Here is a 16,840-nt window from a genome sequence, read left to right on the forward strand (position 1 = left end):
AGCTAAAGAAATAGACCTGGACCTTGCGAAACCACAGTCGCGGTGTTTTTGTCGTCCAAGATGTGGAGTGATTTCATTGGCCAATGTTCTGCCGCTGACGATATCATTAGCCAATCACTTATCTGTAAAGACATATTAAGGTGGGCCTTGTAGTTAAAAACCGCAAACCCACGTGTCATTTGTAGAAACGTCAACAAAACATAGAACAGAATAATCCATGCTTTTATGTTATTTTCACGCTCAACAGTCGGCGTTGCGTATTTAATCAAGTCCACTCATTCCAATAAACAAACATTCTGAGCCACACAGTACTGACAGACCGTTTGTCAGTGAGTTTTTAATCATCAACATTTTGAGAGAGCAACATCTGGCCAAACCTGCCCAAAAGTAAATTCCTCTGGAAGCGTTTCTTTTCTCAATAGAAAAATATAGCACGTCAGTGAAGATACAAAAATAAACATCTTCCCAAAACAAATGAGTAGAAAAGCCTGAGAAACACGTATGGCAAACTGAAACTTTGCCTTCTTGAACACTTTTTTGTCACTCGTACAGTCTAAAGAAACTCAATGCTTCTCATAGCATTTTAAAGGACAATTGGTTGACATTTCAAAATAAAAGCATCTATCAGACTAACGGTCAAAAACTAGCACCTGATAATCGTAACAACTTCAGCTTATCCAGTCACTTCAGATGCCAAGAGAGTTGTGATCAGCTGCCAGCGCCCCCTGGCTTCAAATCCATGAAGCAGGAGGCGTCTCAATATTGTCCCTTCTTGTCTCAAAGTTCTTCTTCTGTCACTATCGACAGCAATTTCCGTTTTCTCAAGGCGTCTTGGCAGTGTTGGGTCCTGCTGACCTACTGCATGCTCAGGTGTCGTGTCGGAGAGGCTTGACCCGGAGCACCGGTGACCGGGGACACCGTCAGTCCCCGGAAGAGAAGGTCCATGGAAGGCAGGAGGGGCTTCAGCAGACTGACGGGGCAGAAGGCAGAGCCCCCGTGGGGAGTGAAGTTGACTTTGTTTAAGTCTGGACAAGAAGGCTGCAGGAGGGGCTCATCCTGGCCGGCACACCTGAGGGAAGAGGAACCCAGTCACAAGTTAGCCAGGCAGCTTATTGACAGCCTTCAAGTTGCAACATACATCGTCTCCTCGCACACTCTGACCCGCTCACAGCCCTCAGGCGGCTCACGTTGGAAGGTCTTGTTGGGTCGTGGTGGCGCTGTAGAAGGCAACAAGGAAGACGGAGACAGACACAGAACCTCACATCTGCCTGCATCTGATCACAGAAAACACATTTAAAACCAAACACACACGGAGCAGTGCAAGAGTCACAGACCTGGTTCAACCATGCGGCAAGGAGACTGAAACGGAGACAGGGAATTCAGCGGAGAGGGCGAGTCTGGTGGCGACAGCAGCAACGGCTCCAGGGGACATGGTGACTCAGATGGCGAGAGGAGGGACGGGTCCAGTGGTCCTGGGGAGGGCTCGCTCTGTGACCCGCTGCTGCATCTCTGGACAGGGCCCGGCGCTCTGTGGCCGTCTGGGATATCCAAGATCTGGAGAAGAAATGCATCAGTCTTCGCATCACCTTGACCCTCATCCCAGAAAGCCTGGCTCATCATCTCCATGCCTCAATGGCCTGGCCTTTCTTCATCTCAAGCTTCTCACCTCCTGCTGATCGTCTGGCTTCTCGGACACAAACACTTCCTCCAGCTCCAGGTTCAATCCCTCCACGCTCCGTCGCAGTCGAGGGGTGAGTTGGTTCAGAGGGATCCTCGTCTGCAAGAGGAGAAAACTGATGAGCAAACTCCGTGGCGTCTGCGCTGTTGTCATGCTCAGGTCCCACTCTGGGACACCCCAGTTTTCAAAAGTTGGCAGATTCAGGTTGTTTCAGTGGCACCTCAGTTCCTTTTAAAGAGGCAGCGCTGGGTGAAGCTGCTCACCTGGGTGGCTCCTGCTGCTTGTCCAGTTGAAGTGTCATGCGGTGGCTCAAATCCCCCTGAGGGGGCAGCGTGCCGCGACCGCTTCTGCAGCTGCTGCCGTAGTTTGGCCACCTGATGAAGAAGGTCAAGAGTTAGTGTTGAAGTACCATCCAACTTGTGTTGTTCTAACATTCTGTAGAGTCTGGTTCGTCCATTTAGAACGAAGGACAGCAACAGCTAGCGATTAGCAAGATAGCATCTTCTCGCTAACAGCTGCGTTCAAGTGTCAGTGGTGACATTTTAAGCCTCGCTGTGAGTGTTGTGGAACATCTTGGTTCCTCTCTACTCCTCATGAGAACATGCCAGTTTCCTTAAGAATATCACTCAATACATCACCTCTCTCAGGTGCTCAGCGCTGCCCCATGATGCCGAGCGCTTGTGACCGCCGAGGCCCCTTCTTCCTTGACCCTCCTCCGCCCAAGAGCTCGGTGTCTGGAAAACAGAAGGACATCGGACCTTCATGAACTGAACCATCAGGAGGACCGGCTAACAGAGCTTGGCTCTGACTGAGAGGGAGGGGCTCCACTCTGGTCCAGGAACATCTCAGATATAAATGTCCACACAGACATGACTTAGTGAAGGCAACCGAGACAGAGGAAGAAGTTGTCAGAGCAGATTGAGGTTCCGGCAGTTGCACACGGACCCGAGCAGCACATCTGCCTGAAACATCTGCCGATCAAGATAAGAGCAGATCTGAACTCACAAGGAAGCACACGACCACATCTCGTCTATAAATACACCCGCGCTCACCAGCTCGCACACACTTCCTAACACATGCCGGTTCCGACCCCTACCGGTCTCTTCACGCTGACTCTGGACCTCCGGACGGAGGGTTGTGGGTCCACCACCCGCCGACTCGACCACCAGCTCGGGTCCATCCCCACTCCCACTCTGAAACTGCACGCACTTCCCAGGCCGGCTCCTTCACATACCCAGTCGGCTTCTCATTACGTCATGCGGGCCCTGAAATACAACCTGGTCTCCAGGCGCTGACCCCGACTTCATAGCTGACCGCAGGATTCAGCTGCGTCCGTCCAGAGCGGCCAGCTAAATGTGTCAGGACAGTGTGAGTCAGTGGCACAGAGACTCCGGTGTACAGTTACAACCCTCCAGAGATTATTCAACCGTGACCCCCCCCAATCACAGGGGCATCATGGGACAGCAGCCTATAAAAAGATCCAGACGCGGACACCGACGAGTGAAGTCTGTGAAGCGATCGACAATTACAACGACTCAAAATGAACCGTTGACTCATATGCAAATGACATAACAGATTATCACCACAAACACAACACGACAATGAACCACTCCTCACGACACCACACAGAAACACCACGAGTCACTCAACAAGTTGAGCTCCGACATGACCTGTGACCACCAGAGCCGAGGGACATCATGCGCTCGGAAGGAACTTCCCAAAAGCAAGTGGTTATAATGATACACAGCTCTATAGAGAAATAGCATTTGATAGACGTTTTGTACCAAGCGACGCTGCATGAACAGAAGAACCGTAGAGGCAGGAGGAGGTGGTGGGCGGGTGGGTGGTGTCGGGGTGGCTCGTGGGGGATGGGGTGTCCTCATAATGAGGTCAGGAGGGGTCTGCTCCTCACAATGGAGGCGAAGGGGGTTCTCCGGGCTTTAAACTGTGTCAGGAAAGAAGCTTGCTGCTGCACCAGATACAGTGGTGGAGGGGAGTCGGCCTGACTGAGGAGCTGCGAGACACCTGCACCACCACATCACACATCTGCTCTCCTCCACAGCACAGCCAACACCCTGTGTGTGGCGGGAAGTTTACCTGCGTGGCCTTGTCGTTGACACACGTCACTCTCGGGGGCTCTGCTTCTTTGGGCCACTGTCCCTGCAGGTACGGGCCCACGATGCCATCCAGGGAGAGGGCGCGACGGATGGTCGGCTTCGGTGGGCGGGCGGCCGTGCGGTCGGCTGCTGGAGAACCAGAACCTTCATCATTTTTTTGATCATATAATATATTTTATAATTCATTCGAGTTTTTTCAAATTTCAGCTCCTTTTTACTTTCCGTTTACTTAACTTTTTTTCCCTTCTCAAAAACTTAGATGTAAAATTAATATAATATTAAAAACTATTTTACCTTTTCTGTAGCTTGCAGTAATTATTTTTAATTTAAAAATATCTTCAATGACAGTATTTAATTTTTTTTCCTTTATTATTCAAAAACTGTTTTTTTTAAATGTATGATTTAGGTTTATAGAAAAATATACTATATTGAAAAGCAGAAACGTGTACAATTAAACTGAGTAAAATTACATAATTATCTTCGATTGTGTAGAAAAGAATCACTTTTGAAATACATTTAAATCAACAAAACGTGTAAAAGTGTGAACATGTGTGTCAACATGAATAAAAATAAAAACAAAATTTTATGAACGCCACTCCACTTATAAGTTTAGAAATTGGCAATTTATATTTCCAATAAAAATTATAAATTCAATAAAAATGTAGATTCATTCATGATTCACTATAATTCTCTCTCTCCGGGGTGTTCAGTCCAAGTTTATGATCAAGATTATGCTTTATAACAACCTGTTTGGCTTTGGAGTCATCCAAAAAAAAATGCTTGGTAACGGTCGTGCTCATGGCTACATTAAAGAGGCTTCAGTTACCCAGGACTTTACACCATCATGGCCAGGCAGATATGTTGGACCGGACTGGCCTCAGTCATGTCACATCAGTGACGCACCTCTCCACATCAATCTAGACCGCTTTGAGGCGTGAATGGATGCCATCTATTTGCTACTTCATGAATCCAGGGGTTCCCTGCTGCTCCTCCTGCTCGGTGTCCACAACTTGGAGAGCCATTGTTGTGTCGAGGAGGCCAACACATGCGCCAATCCTTGGTGATTATATGAGTGGAGGTCTGGAGTGGGTGGGGGGAGAAGTGCTGGATGAATTAAAATGATAACGCCGCCAATTCAAAGACACAAAGAAACACTTCAACATGAAGACGATCCGTCACTAAAGAACATCTGGTATTCCTGTTTTTGACTCACACTGTCAGAACTCCGTTGGAAATGGCCTTGTTTTAAGTTATATACGTGATTTTGCCGATGAAAAAGAGCGCAGCGGAGAGAATAAAAACACCGGGGTGTCGTTGTGAGTGCCAGCTGCGGTTCGGCGTGTGTTTTACCCGTCTTGAGCTCCCTGCTGAGCAGAAGCGGGCCGCTCTGGAGCTGGTACGGCACGGTGGCTCTGAGAGGCAGCAGGCTCCCCCGGGCAGCTCCTCCGCTCCTGCTCGACATCTCCTCTCGGCCTTCACCTCCTTCCACCGTCTATCTTGCCTTCACAGCTCCTCCGCTCTCCGGCCTTTGGTCACGATGCCCATGGCTGTTTTGTTTTGATGCCCTCGAGTTTGTTTCGCACATTCAAAGTTTGCACCTCGCAGTGTCAGCTCGTCGTGATGCGACAGACGTGGTCCACGGTGAAGGCTGCTTCAGCTTCTTCAGGGGGAAAAGTGACACTCAACTGCTCCAACTTGAGCTCGTGCAGTGGCTGAGGCGCAGACTCGCTCCCTGATTGGTCCCTGCAGGCTACTACTGAGCGCTGATTGGTCGACACGTCTGTCAGATGAAGGCGAAAACTTCCAGACACCACCCACTTTTTCCCTTGGCGATGGTGGCTCCTTCCCTTCCTCCTCTTCATCACCCCCATTCTGTGTGTGTGTGGCCCCGAAATGTGGGTCGAAGACCTCTTAAGGTCACTGTGAGTTGAGAGCGGCAGCTCGGCGGCTCTATTATGCGAAGGATCAGTTATGATTTACAGATTTATTATTCTGCTCTAGCAAACACCAGTGTACAAGTACTTGTTCAGTTCAACGGTGGTGATAACACAACTACTTCTACTTTGAAATGACTGAAACATACCGCACCAAAGTAACTCCAGATGCGCTCAGATTATGAAACGTCCCCCTCGTTATAATTCTAACAGGAGTGGCGTTAGTATACACGCTTAAAAGCAGCGTTTTTAGTTCAGTACTCGACAGTTAACTCAGCCAGCAGTACTGGGTGGACTGCAGTGCATGAAGTACCTTATGAGCAGTACTGTGCAGTAACGGTGGAACTATCAGCAGTAGTTTGTCAAGTATTGTGAGTACTGTGCAGTAGGTGTGATACTAGTATTTGGAGGACTCAATAAAGCACTAGCCCAAGTACACATGTAAAAGCATATCTATAACAAACCAGTAGTACTGAAATTCTTAGTTGTGAATGCAGTACCAAGCAGTAAAACTGGGGGTGATTGTCATCCGCTGACTTGTCGTATCAAGTAGTAGCAGTACTAGTATGATGAGTTGTGAAGGACTGCAAGTTTTTAGCACACTGTGTTAGGAATACATCTGTGTATCAGGAGTAACAGCAGTCATAGTACTCCTACTCTTTGCATGGGTAAAGGTAAATGCAGTTAGAATACTATTTGCTTTGTAAAAATCCACGAGAAACAGTAGTCATTTAACTCCTGGCAGCATCAGCAGGACCGGCAGAATGAAGAGCAGCAGCGGTAGATATTGCAGTTGTGGGAGCAGCTGCAGCAGAGGTTTTTATTTGGACCCAAGTACTAGTCTGCAGCACCAAAGTGCTGGGACAAGGAGCACTTCAGGAAGTGACAGCTGTACTGACTGTAATGTTAGTATTAGTGCAAGTGGTAATATTCCTGGAATATGTTTGTAGCAGTCTAGTATTTACATTTCATTTAGTGTGGCGCCATCTGTGATATGTTTGTTGTAATTGACTGATGACGTGACTTATATGGGTGTGATTGAAAGAAGAGGATTCTGGGAAATAGAAGGGCCAGAGAAGTTGGTGAGCATGTTGCGCTGTTAATAAAGTATCCGTATTTTCATCTTGGTTCGTCCCGATCATTTCTTGCAAGAACCCCAAGAACAAGACACAAGTCAAGTTAGGATTTCAAAAGCAGTGGTTGAAAGAGTCGTGTAATACTACATCAGACCACTAGATGGCTGCAGAGCAGCCCCAGCAGCAGGCGGTGGAAAAATCCACACTCATGGAAAAAGCCGTTTATTGCAACACAAACCAACAAAAATAGATAATAGATTGTGAGGGAGGATCACCGTGGAAATTAGTCTGACTGGGTCGTGATTTGAGAGTCTTCCTGTGAACTGACATCCTCTTTGTACTGGATGTTGAAAGTTGCTAAGTGATGCCACTTCAAGCACGGATGTTTGAAACCAAGGAGGAGACACGAAACTGGGGCTGATGTCGGGGGACAAGGGGGAGAGGGGGAAGCAGGTCCAGGTAGACGCAGCATCACCAGGTGGAATCTCGTTGGCCCCTAGCTGGGGGAGAGCGCAGGACTGGGCTCGGCACTGATGTTGACCAGACACTCGCTGGACTTGAGGCTAGCCATGGACCTGGAGCTGGGCAGGGAGGCCAGGGAGCCGCACAGACCCAGCATGGACGGGGTGGTGTCCTTTCCTGCGAGGAGAGTCGGGTCTCTCAGTGTGAGGCTGCGTGTGCTACTTCACACTGCCTCACCTTCCGCCGTCCACGCAGCATCTCCGTTCTGCCTCTCGTCCGTCCTCTGAGAGTCCGAGTTCAAGCTGACCTCAGCGGAAAGTTGCTCCAGACTATGGAAGCTCCTCCTGAAACAGATGACCTATGAATCGTACAAAGGTCAAGCAGACACCCGGAAGTTCAAAACAGTGAGTGAAAACATCACAAAGGATCCAAGCCTCGACCCCTGAGGTACCCCATTACGGAGTGAAAGTCTTGATCGAAACCTGCCACATGGAGACACTGGAGGTCTGACCTGCGGAAGAGCTTCACGTCTCGCTGGTTGTTGGTCACGGTGGTCCACTGGTTGACCAGCGGGATGGCCAGGTCCTTGGACAGGTGAGACGAGTCAGGGGGCATGAGCGAAGAGCTGAAGAGCAAAGGCTCAGTTCAGAACATGTCGTAACCAACTGATGCTGTCTTACAGTTGTGCCTGCAGCTCCAGCACCACAGCCTCCAGCTCCTTCTTCTCCTGCTGCCCCTGCACCGTCAGCTCCTCCACTCTGGCTCTCAGACGTTTGTTCTCCGTCTCCACGTTCTTCAGCTGAGACTCCCGCAGACGCACCAGCTCCTCCAGGTAACCCTGCCACGCAGGTCAGGTGAGTCAGGGCCAGAGCTTGGACTCACCGCTCCGACTCACCTTCTGGGCGTAGACGATCTTGAACCTCTGCTCCATTTTCCGGCATTTGTTGCTCCAGCTCTCCTCATCGGTCACAAGGGGGACATAGGGATGCTCGGGGACGCTCTCCTCGCTGTTGCTGCTGTCCACACTGCGGCGGTCCTCGTCGTCGCTCAGGTAGTCGTAGCTGTGGAGCGAGGGACACGTCTCACACGGACCCAAACACCTGCCCACTCCAGTCAGTCTGACCTCTGAGTGAACTTCAGGTAGGGCGTGTAGTCGATTACAGCTGACGACTTCCCGTCCAAGGCTTCACCCTTCAGGCAGAAACTGAAAGTCAAAATTGTGAGATAGAACATCAATGTTTGGGGAGGATTTTTCGGAGTTTCCTGGTGGAGAGGTTCTTTCGATTGGTGACCTGAGATAACAAGGCTGTGTTAGGTTTGTGGGAGATGGAAATCGGGACTTCTTCCCTCCAACTGCTGCCCCCAGAACCTGACCTCAGCTAAGTGGATGGAAGTGAAACTACTCCACAGCAGGAGATGACGTCAGACTGTTATGGTTGTGGTAGAAATTCTAGCTTTTTATTTTTAAACGTAAGATGAGACTCACCTGAAGTCGATGGCGCTGAGTCCGATCAGCATCCCGGTAAGAACCGTGGCTTCTTCTCGCAGCATGATGGCGCCATCATCATAAAACCTCCTGTCATGGCGGGAGACAGGGTGATACAAGCATACTGCATCTGCTCCGCCGTGGAAGCGTGGACCTCACCTGGTGGTTCTGGTGTCCCTCAGCGCTGTGGAAACATACTCCGAGAGTCTCTTCTCCATCAGCGCCACTCGAATCCAGGCTCGCCCCTGCGGGGTGAACCAAGCGAGTGAGAGAGGCCACACACACACACACACGCCACACACACCTTGGCTCGAGACGTGCTGATTTTCTCGATGTTCTCGATGCTGGCGATGCAGTTGTTCTGCACTTTGCTGCAGGCCAGCCGGATGTACTCCCAGAAGCTGCGCTGGCCGTCCGAGCTGAACCAGCTGCCGGAACCTGCAGGAGGAGTCATCACGGTGATTCTTGTTCGCATAGCCACAGTCAAAGCCGCCGTGCTACCCTTGAAGCGATGAGTCAGGATGTGCTCCAAGATGGCGGCAAAGTTGATGAACTCCTCTGCCGAGTCATCTATGGGCTCAGCTGTGTACTTCTCCAGAAGCGTCTTCACCGAAAACCTAAAATGGAGCACAAAGGATGAGGGAATCAAAACAAACAGAAGTTCGATGAAAGTGTCAAGCCCCGCCCACCGGCACACTGTACTGGAACAGTACTGTACTTGAGCTCTGCCACAATAAAGGGTGAAGGGTTTTTTCTTTGGTTGGCACCGCACCATCTCTTATCTCACCTCAATTGTCTTGTGTACGGAACAATGCTATCATGGAGACAACACAAATAACCCCCTGTCCTCGAAGCGCGCTGGGCTTCCAGGTCCTCTTGGTGCTCCGAGGGGCCAGCTGGCATCAAAGCATGATCAAATCATTCCCTCCCACTCACCCTGGCCTGATCTATTTAGCTCGGTGATGGATTTCCACCTCACTCTTTCACGCATGGCTCAGCAATGCAGTGTGGATGGTAGGAGCTAGCCATCTGGCTCTGGGGGACTTCGATGGGCAACACTAGCATTACAGAGGGGAAGACTGCCCTGGCTGTGGGGAAGACCTCCATAGCCAGGGGCAAGACCACCGTCTCCATGGGAAACTCCTCCATCTTCAGGGGAGTGACCACCACCTCCATGGGAGACTCCACCATCCAGAGGCAGAAGACGACGGTCGCTCTGGGACGGGCCAGCTTCAGCCGGGGAACCACCACCACCTCCTTCCGGAAAGCGCTCATGCCCAAGCGCAGGAACACCTAGATGGAGAGGAGCCCGGGCGCCCAAGCAAAGACACGCAAAAGCGCCAAGAAAAAAGACTCTAACAACGAGTGGAAATCCACATACTTGTCAAGCAAGACCTCCTTCTCCAAAGGCTCGGCTTCATTCCTGAGGACCAAGTACGCCATCTCCTGGGGTAAATCTGCGATCTCATGGAGCAGAACCACGGCGACCTTGGGAAAGTCCAGTGTGGCAGTGGGGCAAACCTCTGTCACCAGAGGAGAGACTACAAGCTCTCTGACAACGCTGACCTTCACCCACGGGACCAAGTCTGTGTCTGTGGTCAGGACCACCCTCACCAGGGGCAAAGAGACCCACAGCAACATCTACTGGGATTTTCACACTTGAAAACCGCACACGTTCCCAAACACAAACAACCGAGGACTTGTAAATGAGTGTTCGCAGGTCAGTAATAAAAGGTGGCAACAAAGCAAAGTGTGCTGTGATGGGAAGGTCGCGAGGGTGGACCAGAATAAAGGGGCTGAGTAAGTTGCGGGGTGCTACCGGCATTGACAGTGGCATGTTTGGGGAAGTGAATCAGACGTGTGAAGCATGTAGAGAGAGACATGACATCAGTGAAGCTTGCAATTCCATTAACTCTTCATTCAATTGTAAATGTGGCAACTGCTTATAAAAGGATGAAAACGCTGCTTTGGCTTGATTTATTGGGGGTTCACCGACATGACCATAAAACGCTGCACAGAAGCAGTTGCGAGTCCAAGGAAGGAACTCGGCGTCTTCCTGCCTTCAACGTGTTCGGCAGATGGTTAATACAATTGTAGAGCGTGCTGGAGTCAGAAGCGTGGAACAATAGCAGAGAAGAAAGTGATGTCACCGCAGATTGTCCCCCTCAAAACAATGTGTCCTTCAACCAGCCGGTGTCGTCGTGGCAGAGGCACAATCGCCCGACTGTCCCAGTCCGCCCTGATCGGCTGAGGCCACCTACGGCTGCCTCTGTCCATTCACAGGGACACATGGGTGGTATGTGGCCTTCCAGAGCCCACGTCTACCAGCTCAACGAAGGCTTTATGCCACATGGGCTCCTGCTATCCACACGTAGCACTGTGGTCTGCCTCGGATCATCGCAGATGTTCCTGTTAACCCCGAGGGGTTTCAGACACGGGCGTGCTGCATGAGTGTGCGATGCTCGGCGGCGACTGAGCCTCAAACCCTGCCAAAAATTGCGGGCCAGGAAGAGGTAGCTCTCGGAAATGGGCAACACCAGCTTCACCGAAGGGAAGACAGCGCTGACCCTGGGCAACACCAGCATCAAGAGAGGGAAGACCAAGCTCGCCCTGGGGAACTCATCCATCTCCAGGGGCAGGAGCACCACGTCACTGGGCAACTCCACCATCACCAGCGGGAAGACCAAGATCTCCCTGGGTGGCGCGTCCTACAGTCGGGGAACCACCACCACCTCGTTTCGAAAAGCCCTCCTACCCAAACGCAAGACGCTCTAGACGAGATGGGACCTCAGCTGGAGGACAGGGGACTGGCAAACACAGCCGCAGGGGAGCAGCACCGAGGAGGTGGGCTTTATCTGCTAAAACCCCAGTCTGGATTGAATATATTTTGAAACATTAAAGCCCACACCGGAATTATCAAGAAAAAAAGGTCAGTGAAGTCACACTCTTTGTTTAGCTAGAACTGAGGTGTCAAAAAGTGGGTTCTTATCCTTAAACTGCCACAGAATTTAGACGTTCTTCAGTGACTGACTGATCTTCAGCCACTTGAGGAGTAGTAGACTACTGAAGCTGTGGACCACTGACAGGTCCGAGCAGCTGATCCAGTCAGATCCTGGATGTGGCTCTGCAAGGCCAAATCAGGGAAATGTTACAGGTATTGTTGAAAGGGCTAAGACCTTTATCTTCAACGGACTGTCTAACACGGAGGAGCGTGGACATATCAGTCCTTCGATCATGAGAGGAATCGCTGGCGTGCCTCTTATGCAAATGCCTGGAGTGGAATGGCAACATGCTCTTGGTACAATTTGACACTGAAAAACACCCGATTCAAACGACCCTTTTGTGCCCCCTCAAAGTCAGACTGGAGCAGCTCCAAACCCACTCTCGGTCCTGGTTAAAGGCCCTCTTGTTCTCAACCCTCTACTGTACTTTCTCAGATGCAACCGCAAAACAACAGACCAGATTTTACTACTCAAACCTCTGTCCTCCTTTTCTTGTCTGTCTTTTTAGTCTTGCCATTACCGGCAGGATCAGCTGACGTGGACTCACTGGAGGAAGCATTGAGGGGAGCACTGGTGGAGATCTGAACTGGACTGGTGGGGGGGCATGTTTCACTTAAACGTCTGAGCAAGTGTTTGATGGTCACGGGGTCTTTGAGGAGGTTGAACTGAGATGTGAATGGGTTGAAGAGTTGGTCTAAATTAACATGTCGAACTTGGCTATTTGAGATGGTTTTCAAAACCTCCAGATGAACTCAGTATGTCCTTCTGAAAGATGATAGCTAGGAGTGGTCTTTGAGTGGTCGGATCACAAGTGGAGATGTTTGTGTAGAGTCCATCTGACGGCTGAAGAGGTCATCTAAAAGGTCAAAAACCGAGCCCCCTGATGTTAGAATCTAAAGTGACTTCACAGTCGTCGCAGTTGTGAAGGTAAAAAGCTGCAACCCACCAGAGAAGGCCAGACAGGGCTGGTGCAGAGAAGAGTTACTGTCAAAGAAGAATTGCTGAGCCCCACCCAAAAAGCGCTGTGGCTCCAGCTTAAAAACAACGTCTCCATTTGCCTCCTCTTGTTTACAGGAAGCCACCGAACTTCTTAAGCGCTTCTTAATGCCTCAGCCCACTCTCATTCATCTCACTTATGTTCTCCTCAGGTTCTTCCACGACACAGACGAGGACCCGGTCTATAGTAGGAATTAAATAAAAACTAACTAAAGCTTTGAGGAGCAGCTTCAGCTTTCTGATGTGTGAAGATGAATCCCGTCGCTAATGGCAACAGCTCAGATGTCAGAGACACAGCTTTGTACACGGCAGCTTGGTCCACAAAACAATTGAAATTATGAAAAAAAAAAACCAATATAAAAGTATGTCCAGTCCCGCCCAAGCAGAAGTTAAGTGTTGAAATGTTAATATCAGTGTTGTTTTGGAAGGTGACCTAACAGTATTCTGGTGAAGCTCGAGCGGGAGTATTAACTGATGACTAACTTGGAAAGTGTGTTGCACCTACGGAAGAACCACCGCAGCTGCAGCAACATGACGCCCAGCTAATGCACTGATCTCAGAGCAGCCGGAGCGCCGCACCACCTCAATCAGCTCCGAGAACAAAACCATATCTGCAAGCCAAACTCAGCGTCACACCCTTCTCATCCTAATCCTGTGCAGTGTTTTCAAATCGTTTGATGTTTATTTCCGTCCTGTCCTTGTGTGTTTGTTGATAAATGAAAAAGTGACAAGTTTGTTTCTGAACTTTGAAGTCTCCGTGATGTTGTGTGTTTTAATTTCTGTGTATCACTAAAGAAGGAAACATTAAGGAATAAAACTGCTTGATCTTGTGTCAGCTTTTTTTTTTAACCACAATACTATCATCTATATATATATATATATTATTTATTTTTATATTATTTTCTAATGCCATTAGAGCTGTTCATCTGTGCATCTGACTATGTGCCTATTTTTGGCTTTTAATCGAGCATTTTTCCCTAAAAGATGAAAGAACTATAGATCAGGTTATGTAGCTGGCGTATTCCTCAAAACGCTGCTGGTGTTTCCCCTGAAAGGGGACATGAATTCTTCATTCCTGAGTCCAGGATGTGTCTGTGCCCCAAGGAGTCATCATGAATGAAGTGCTCCATCTCAGTCCTCATGCACCACGGATGGGGGAGGAGTCCTCACCCTGCTCCAAACGCCCTTGTCCCACTATGATGCTGCGACTTCATTTCTCTGATGTCCATAGAATCGACGTGAAAAGGTGAGTCCATTATCCACAAAACAGGTGGACATTGTGATGAATGGAATATTATATCACGCCAAATTGAAGAACTAACTAGTGTTAGTGTCGTTAAAACCACAAACACCTGCGTATTAGTTGAGAGAGAAAATGGGTTTTTCTGATGAGGCATTGGGTGAAATGTCAGTGTTGGACACGACTACATTGTTGCGTATTTCTGACTGAGAATGATCCTTTGCTCGACACAAAACACCCTCCACCTGGCCCGTACAAAGACAGGCGAGCTGACAAGGGCACAGCCGGGCGGCTTGTTGAGCGGCGAGTCGTGATGGATCTACCTGCACACCGTGATCAGGTTCTTCCTCTCCACGCCGACGCTGCGCACCGACGCCTTCTTCGGTGTCAGACCCATCGCCATCGCTGTCTGCACGCAGCCAGGCTCCATGCGGCGGCCCCGCGGCCAGGATCCACCCTGCGAGGGCTCGGAATCCGACCAGCAGCCGCTGTCCTTCGCCGCGGACCAGCGATGATGCTGAGGATGCTGGAGTACGTGACGCGGTCAGGCTTCTAGTACTTCCGGTTGATGCCTTGCAAATAAAAGAAAAAACTTAAAAAACAAACAAACAGATACATCAATTTAGAGTTGGGTATTATTATTGTTATCATTATTGCTGCCGCTGCGGTTCTTTAATGGATACAATTAACAAAAAAAGTGTCCCTACTAAAAGGACGAAAAGGCGGAGACATCCGGACAGAAGGGGGCGCTATGGTTCGTGTGGCGCTCAATGTTTATCACGCAGAGGAAGATGGCGGAGTCCGAGGAACCGACGGCACCTTCCTGCACGTTTCTCTTCAAAAAAACAACAAGAAAATTCGCAGGCCGAAAGCGAAAAGTTAGCGAAAGCGACAAAGGTACGGATTTCCCTCTGACTAGCCATTTATGTGCAGGTGTATAGCGCACACGGCCTCCGGGTGGCTGTGAGCGCGCGTCCGCAACACAGATGACAGTGCACGAGAGTTGAGCGCGACATCACGGCGCTACAGCTCTTCACCTGACGAGGTAATCAAACCCCCAAATCTTCCCCAGATGGCAGCAGCGGGTCAGACGACCAGAGCTCTGTGGTCAGGAAAGAGAAGAGAGACACGCGGGTCAATCCCATGATCCAGAAGGTAAAGGGCTGAGCCATCAGGAAACCCGTCTGGAGCACTTGATCTAATGCCCTGCTGCCTCTTCCCTGACCAGTCGAAGAAAGTGGAGCGTGGCAACGTCTCGTGCAGCGACAGCGACGAAGAGAACGCCAACAAGATCACGGTGTCCTACAAATCCTCACGCTGCGCGGTGAGCAGACCCGGTTGTGTCACGTGGTGGCGTGTCAGGAGCTGCATCTGGGCTTTAAACTGACACGGTCTTCTCTCAGAAACCGGAGGGTCCAGAGGACATGGGGGCGACTGCCACGTACGAGCTGGACACGGAGAGGGACAAAGACGCTCAGGCCATTTTTGAGAGGAGCCAGAAAATTCAGGAGGTACAACACCTGTGTCTCAAAAAAATAAATAAACTGATGATTCCATGAGCTATTATTCACTGTGTTTTAATGAGTGCAAGTCCGACATTAATCCTTCACTCTGTTTGATCAGGAGCTGACAGGGAAAGAGGACGACAAAATCTACCGGGGCATCAACAACTACCAGAAGTTCATCAAACCCAAAGACACAACAATGGGCAACGCCTCCTCAGGCATGGTCAGGTGAGCAGAGGACCACGAAACATCAGGCATGACACTCATGGCTCAAGGCTTGCACACTTTCCCAGCGTGTCTCAGAAACGTCACATCACTAAAGACCAAAACAATTTGTAACATTGATGATGATGGTTGAGAGTTCTGTCACAGGAAAGGGCCAATCCGGGCCCCTGAGCACCTGAGGGCCACGGTCAGGTGGGACTACCAGCCTGACATCTGTAAAGACTACAAGGAGACCGGCTTCTGTGGCTTTGGAGGTAAATAAAAGATGTGAATGCTGCGGCGCTGACATGGCTTTCATCTCCACCTGGTCTGTTTTGGGTTTCCCTCAACTCACTTGTGGCTTTTCTTTCCCTCCACTCAGACAGCTGCAAGTTCCTCCACGACAGATCTGACTACAAACACGGTTGGCAGATCGAGCGAGAGCTAGAGGAGGGTCGATACGGCGTCGACGGTGAGTTTCAACTTGAAATAATTTTATTGGAAATAATTTTTCTTCTTATTTATTCATGTTAACCGTTCAGAGGAAGAGAACTATGAGGTCAGCAGCGACGAAGAAGATCTGCCCTTCAAGTGCTTCATCTGCCGAGATTCTTTCAAGAATCCTATTATCACAAAGTAAGCATCTGAATGTGACAAGGTTCAACCTCCTGCCATGTTGATACAAGGCTTGCTGTCGTTTCAGATGCCGTCACTATTTCTGCGAGGCCTGCGCTCTGCAGCATTACCGCAAGTCCAAGCGCTGCTACGTGTGCAACACTCAAACCAACGGTGTCTTCAACCCAGCTAAAGGTGCGTCGCAGAGCACCATATGCTGCAATACAACCACGATTGATTTATTTGTCTGATTCCTTCAGAGCTGATGGCGAAAATCGAGAAACGGAAAGCTGAAGAGGATCAGCCTCCGTCCGATGAAGATTAAACCCTCCCTCCTCTGTGTTTGTCTGTCTCGATTAAAGTCTTTTTTTATAGTGGAATACTTTGATGTTGTCCATCATCAGAATTTGATCCCAATTTTTTAAAACTGAAAACCAACTTTACAGAGGCAGAGCATGCTGTCACTGAAAGTAGAATTATTTTAGATGCAATCCCTCCAATGGAAGCGCCTTATTCAATTAAGAT

General features: G+C 49.7%; 3 protein-coding genes across 5 annotated transcripts; 1 reads left to right on the top strand and 2 right to left on the bottom strand.

Moving 5' to 3' along the window:
• Positions 1–269: 269 nt before the first annotated feature.
• On the bottom strand, positions 270–5,489 carry fam117aa (family with sequence similarity 117 member Aa). Of its 2 annotated transcripts, none has more exons than XM_053851108.1 (8): positions 5,146–5,489; positions 3,776–3,921; positions 2,317–2,412; positions 1,942–2,052; positions 1,667–1,777; positions 1,335–1,554; positions 1,139–1,274; positions 270–1,069 (listed from the first exon to the last, which is right to left on the bottom strand). In XM_053851108.1, exons 1-8 carry the CDS (start codon positions 5,255–5,257, stop codon positions 856–858), a joined length of 1,146 nt encoding a protein of 381 aa, XP_053707083.1. In that variant the 5' UTR covers positions 5,258–5,489; the 3' UTR covers positions 270–855. The 2 variants fall into 2 exon arrangements, with proteins under 2 accessions (XP_053707083.1, XP_053707082.1); XM_053851107.1 differs by having other exon boundaries at positions 3,776–3,924.
• Positions 5,490–7,028: 1,539 nt separating this feature from the next.
• On the bottom strand, positions 7,029–15,296 carry LOC128750666 (RUN domain-containing protein 3A-like). 2 transcript variants are annotated; one of them, XM_053851068.1, is made up of 12 exons: positions 15,029–15,293; positions 14,315–14,563; positions 9,255–9,370; positions 9,058–9,191; positions 8,913–8,998; positions 8,754–8,843; positions 8,391–8,471; positions 8,163–8,328; positions 7,948–8,105; positions 7,779–7,892; positions 7,505–7,611; positions 7,029–7,444 (listed from the first exon to the last, which is right to left on the bottom strand). In XM_053851068.1, the coding sequence occupies exons 2-12, from the start codon at positions 14,419–14,421 to the stop codon at positions 7,302–7,304; spliced, it is 1,302 nt and encodes a 433-aa protein (XP_053707043.1). In that variant the 5' UTR covers positions 14,422–14,563; positions 15,029–15,293; the 3' UTR covers positions 7,029–7,301. The 2 variants fall into 2 exon arrangements, with proteins under 2 accessions (XP_053707043.1, XP_053707042.1); XM_053851067.1 differs by having other exon boundaries at positions 9,058–9,370; positions 15,029–15,296.
• On the top strand, positions 14,752–16,718 carry rnf113a (ring finger protein 113A). The gene is made up of 10 exons (XM_053851139.1): positions 14,752–14,888; positions 15,064–15,146; positions 15,220–15,315; positions 15,395–15,502; positions 15,615–15,724; positions 15,869–15,975; positions 16,083–16,172; positions 16,243–16,336; positions 16,404–16,510; positions 16,576–16,718. Exons 1-10 carry the CDS (start codon positions 14,762–14,764, stop codon positions 16,638–16,640), a joined length of 987 nt encoding a protein of 328 aa, XP_053707114.1. The 5' UTR covers positions 14,752–14,761; the 3' UTR covers positions 16,641–16,718.
• The last annotated feature ends 122 nt before the right edge of the window (positions 16,719–16,840 follow it).

The sequence above is a fragment of the Synchiropus splendidus genome, chromosome 19, assembly GCF_027744825.2.
Source record: "Synchiropus splendidus isolate RoL2022-P1 chromosome 19, RoL_Sspl_1.0, whole genome shotgun sequence".
NCBI lineage: Eukaryota > Metazoa > Chordata > Actinopteri > Syngnathiformes > Callionymidae > Synchiropus > Synchiropus splendidus.